General features: G+C 64.1%; 1 protein-coding gene across 1 annotated transcript; it reads left to right on the forward strand.

The window, feature by feature from the left end:
* The first annotated feature begins 882 nt into the window (after positions 1 to 882).
* Positions 883 to 3,147, forward strand: OLIG2 (oligodendrocyte transcription factor 2). Its single transcript, XM_056328897.1, has 2 exons — positions 883 to 951; positions 1,280 to 3,147. Exon 2 carries the CDS (start codon positions 1,317 to 1,319, stop codon positions 2,196 to 2,198), a length of 882 nt encoding a protein of 293 aa, XP_056184872.1. The 5' UTR covers positions 883 to 951; positions 1,280 to 1,316; the 3' UTR covers positions 2,199 to 3,147.
* Positions 3,148 to 4,880: the final 1,733 nt, after the last annotated feature.

The following is a 4,880-nucleotide window of genomic DNA, read 5'->3' on the forward strand; positions in this document are numbered from 1 at the left end:
AGGCAAAGGGGCCGGGGGGATTTAGCCCGGCGGGAGGAAGCCCCGACCCTGTTGCACGGAGCCGCCGGGGTGAGGGGGCTCGACGGGAGCCGGCGCGGCGCGGAGGGAGGCGGGAGGCATTTCCGAAGGTCTTTTTTTTTTTTTTGTTAATGTCCTTTCTTCTTTCTTTCTCTCCCCGCTCCTGCCCCGGTTTTGCCGGAGGGTTGGATGGGGGTAGGTTCTGGTGGCCGCTCCGGCTTCTTCTCTCGGTCACTGCGGAGCCGGCCCGGCGATCCCCGGCGGGGAAATCCGCTCGTGGCGAACGGAGCGGCCGCAATCCCTTTTTTCCTCCCTTGCCGTCTCCCCTTGCTGCACTTAACGGGGGTAAAACGACCGGGCTGGGGGCAGGAGGGGGCACCCGGCGGGGGAAGCTCGCCGGCCGCCCGGTGCGTGTGGCGGGGCCGGGGCCGAGCGCTTCCCGGCGGGGCCGGACGGGACGGAACACAGGGAAACACCGACGTACCGGCGGGAGCCGGGCAGCGCGGCCTCCCTGAAGGCGTTGCGGCGGCGGGGCCAGGGGCTGTTTGGTCCCGTCCCCGTCCCCGTCCCGTCCCGCCCCCCCAACAGCTGTTCCCGGCGCTGTCATTGTTGCATTTTATTATGGATTTGACAAAAGTCCCTCCCCCCCACCGCGCCCCCCCGCCGGGCTCCCCGCGCCGCGGCCGGCCGTCGTCCCCCCGCCCGCCCGCCCCATCGAGCCGGACCGGCCCCGGTGACATCAGACGCCCCCCCCCCGCGCCCCCCCCCCCCCCCCCCGCCGCCGCCGCCGATTGGCGCAGCCCCCCTCCCGCCCGGTGACATCGTTCCTCCCCGGCGCGGCTATAAAGCCGCCGCCGCCGCCGCCGCAAGGTGCGCGCTGCTGCCGTGCTCGCCCGTCTCGGCGCGCCGCTCCCTACGGCCGCCCCGCGCACGGTAAGTGCCCCCCGCGCCCGCGCCCCCCGGCGCGGCACCCCCCTAGCCCCCGGCCCGGCGGAGAGGCGCGGAGGGAGGGACGGGACGGGGCGAGATGGGATGGGATGGGATGGGATGGGAGGCGCGGCGAGGCGCCCCCCACCTCGAGGGCGCCCCGCGGCTGGCGGGGAGGGGAGGGTGGGCAGCGCGGCCTGCCCCGCCGAGGGCGTCTCTCCGCGGCCCCGCGGAGCGGGATCGCCGACGTGGCGGGCGGGCGGCGGCGGCGCCCCGCCAAGTTTCCGCGGGCGCTGACTCGAGGCCGCCTGCGGGCTCTTTCCCCTCCCCGCAGGCAGCCCGGTGCGCGCCGCCTTCCCGCCCGCCGGGCCATGGACTCGGACGCCAGCCTGGTCTCCAGCCGCCCGTCCTCCCCGGAGCCCGATGACCTCTTCCTCACGGCCAGGAATAAAGGCAGCGGCGGGGGCTTCACGGGCGGCACCGTGTCCAGCTCCACGCAGAGTGACTCCCCGCCGGAGCTGAGCGCCGAGCTGCGCAGCGCCATGAGCGCTGCAGGGGTGGTGGTGGTGGACAAGTTGGGCTTCAAGTCCTCGTCGTCCTCCTCCTCCTCGTCCTCCTCCTCCTCCTCCAAGAAGGACAAGAAGCAGATGACGGAGCCGGAGCTGCAGCAGCTGCGGCTGAAGATCAACAGCCGGGAGCGCAAGCGGATGCACGACCTGAACATCGCCATGGACGGGCTGCGGGAGGTGATGCCCTACGCCCACGGCCCGTCGGTGCGCAAGCTCTCCAAGATCGCCACGCTGCTCCTGGCGCGCAACTACATCCTCATGCTCACCAACTCCCTGGAGGAGATGAAGCGCCTGGTCAGCGAGATCTACGGCGGGCACCACGCTGGCTTCCACCCCGCCGCCTGCCCCGGCGGCATGGGTGCCCACTCCGCCCCGCTGCCCGGCCACCCGGGCCACCCCGCCTCACACCCCGTACACCACCCCATCCTGCCCCCCGCCGCCGTCTCCAGCGCCTCCCTGCCCGGCTCCGGCCTCTCGGCCGTCAGCTCCATCCGCCCCCCCCACGGGCTCCTCAAGTCGCCCTCGGCTGCCGCCGCCGCCGCCGCCCCGCTGGGCAGCGGCTTCCAGCACTGGGGGGGGATGCCCTGCCCCTGCAGCATGTGCCAGGTGTCGGCCCCGCCACACCACCACGTCTCCGGCATGGGCACCGCCAGCCTCCCCAGATTAGCCACCGACACCAAATGAGCCCCTCGGCGGGGCCGCCCCGCCGCGCCCCGCGCCGCTCCGCCACCTTCAGGACCTACAAACGCGCCCCTCCGGCGGCAGCCCCCCTCCCCCCACCCCGGCCCCGCTCCCGGGGCCGTCGGAGGGGCGGCGGGAGCGGATGGAGCCCGGCCCGGGGTCTGCCCTGCTCCCCAAACGGCGGGGACAAGCACCCCGACACAAGAAAATGCCCGTGCGTCTTGTTTATTTTTCATTTTACGTTGTTGTCGGTGACTTCGTTAGGAGGGGAAAATAGCCCTAGGCTCGTCGCGAATGGAGGACCCAAAACTGCAGAGGGGCTTCTGCTCGTTTGTTTGTTTGTTTGTCCCCCTCCCCCTCTCCCGCTTTCGTTTCTACACGTAGAGCCTCCGGAGCCGTTCCTGGGTCACGTCCCGCCCCGGAAAGCCCATCCCCGGGGCGTTCGGCCGCCGCTCCGGTAGGTCCGGGAGCAGGCGGGGAGCAGCGGCCCTCCGGCTGGAAGCGTAGCCGGGCAAGGCGGCTTCTTCCCCCCGCTCCCCCGCCCGCCGGCGGTTCCGCCGGTTTTCTTTCTGGTTCGGGATTTGTAAATATACCGTCTGACGATAACGATGCAAGTCCGCTCTGCCTGAGCTTTCCGTCCGTGCACTTGTACTGTGTAAGCCTCATGAGTGAATAAGGGGTCGGTTTGCCTTGATTTCGTTGGTTTGGGTTCTTGGGGTTTCTTGGGTTTGTTTCTTGGGTTGTTTTTTTTTTTAAGCCTATAACACGTGGTTTTTTGTTTGGTTTTTTTGGGGTTTTTTTTTCGTTCCTGCCACCTTTAACAAAGTTTGAACTCGTTAATGCTCTTTCTGTGTAGGAACTTTCACACTGTCCGTGTTGCAATACTGAGAACTTGGGCTTGTTTCTGAAATAACAACTTTTCTTATCGCTGCCCCTTGCAGAGATTTTATCATCCGTTTATTTTTGTAAAAAAAAAAAAAAAAAAAGTAAAAAAGAAAAAAGTTGCTAAATAATATTTATTACTTGTTTGGTTGCAAAAAAAAAAAAAAAAGTGATCCACTGTTGAGATTTTAAATAAAAAAAAAAAAAAGCATTTTAAAGAAATGACCTTTTTCTCTTCCTTGCTGTTCCGAGGCAAGCGGGGAGGCGGAGGCGGGTGCCGGGTGCGGGGCGGCGGCGGGACAGCCGGCGGGTCACCGGCCGCAACGCGGGGAAGGGACGGGAATATTCTAGGCGCATCCTTGCCTTTTCCTTAAGTTTCTTGTTAGTTTGCTTCGCCGGCTAATCGAAACCGTTTGGTTTGGGGTTTGTTTTGGTTTTTTCCCTTCATTTGTTTCTCGCAGCGCAAGGGCGGCAAGGAAAGAAACAACTGTTCCTGGGTTCGTAATGTGACAATTTTTGTCTTCTGAACCCAGCGCTTGACAAGAGCTAAATATTAAGTCGGGGAAAGGAAACATTAAACTTGGCGGTGAGGTGTTTGCTCACTGTAGTCGCTTCTGCGCAGTTGACCTTCAGCCAAAAACCACGCAAATGAAAATCCACTGAAAGGAAAATTATGTGGGGACAGTCGAGACAGTCTTCCCCCCACCACCACCCCGAAGGTGATAGTATCTCTCGCCCGTGTGTATTTGTAGCAGACCTGTACTCAGGTATTTGGGCAGGAAATACTTCGCCCTCCCGCAGACCCCAGGGAAAGGGCTGTCTTCACGCACCTAGGGTGCGGGCGCGGAGCAGCCTGTGGCTTCCCCTTTTCCCTCAAGGAGAAGGGGAACAGCCCAAGCGAATCCCAGTTTGGGGTTTTTTTGAGGAAAAGGAGGCCGGCAGCCCCCGGCGGCGGCGGCTGCCCCCGGGGGGGCCGGGCCGAGCCGCGGGGCTCCCCGGGCGCGGTTCCCACGGTCCCGCCGCCCGCCGCCCCGGGGGGCCGCTCCCGCCCGGCACCGCGCTCCGGGTGGGCAGGGGGACCGCAAGCCCCCCAGCCTTGCCCAAGCAAATCCTTGCTCATCTCTCTCTAGACCGAAAAAAACCTAGACAGCTATTTAGAATAACTAGCTAGCTACATACGCGTAAATACAAAACAGTATATAAATATATATATATAATTTTTAAAAAATATATATAACAGGCCAGGGAGGAATTTTGGGCTCACAGACACTCGCGGGGGTATGAAAGCGAGTCCGGCCCCGGGGGACCGTGGTTTTTTACGGTGTAAAGCGAAGCGGTTTGCAGGCGGCCGGGGCGGGCTGGGGTCCCCGCGGGGTGCGGACCGGTCCCGGCGCGACAGCCCCCTCAGGCTCCTGCCTGGCCGGTTTGCTCCTTCCTTCCGCGGCTCGCTCCACTCCAGTCCTTTCAGGGGAGGGAAGAGGGGCTGGGAAAGGAGTGCCCCCCACCTCAGCATCCCCCCAGCAAAGACGAAAAATAGCCCTCCTCCTTCTCCAGAGATACCCAGTCCAATCCCCCCCGGCCCCTGGAGAGAAGCTCCCCTTCCCAGCACCCTCAGTACCGATTTTAGCAAACAAAACCCGTTTAACACCGGGAGGAACGAAGCCCCGGGGACCAACGCCGAGCATCCCACTGATGGCCCAAGTGCCTTCTCCACCAGGAGAGCTGGCCAGGACGCCGGCGGCCAGGCAGGCTCCGGCGCTGCCCTTCGCTCTAAGGCCGCCTTAGGGTGCTAGCTCTGTAGCG

The sequence above is a fragment of the Falco biarmicus genome, chromosome 2 (genome assembly GCF_023638135.1).
Source record: "Falco biarmicus isolate bFalBia1 chromosome 2, bFalBia1.pri, whole genome shotgun sequence".
Taxonomy (NCBI): domain Eukaryota; kingdom Metazoa; phylum Chordata; class Aves; order Falconiformes; family Falconidae; genus Falco; species Falco biarmicus.

What these genes read in the sequence shown, in the direction of transcription:
- OLIG2 (XM_056328897.1), top strand. Translation starts at nt 1,317, where the DNA reads ATGGACTCGGACGCCAGCCTGGTCTCCAGCCGCCCGTCCTCCCCGGAG.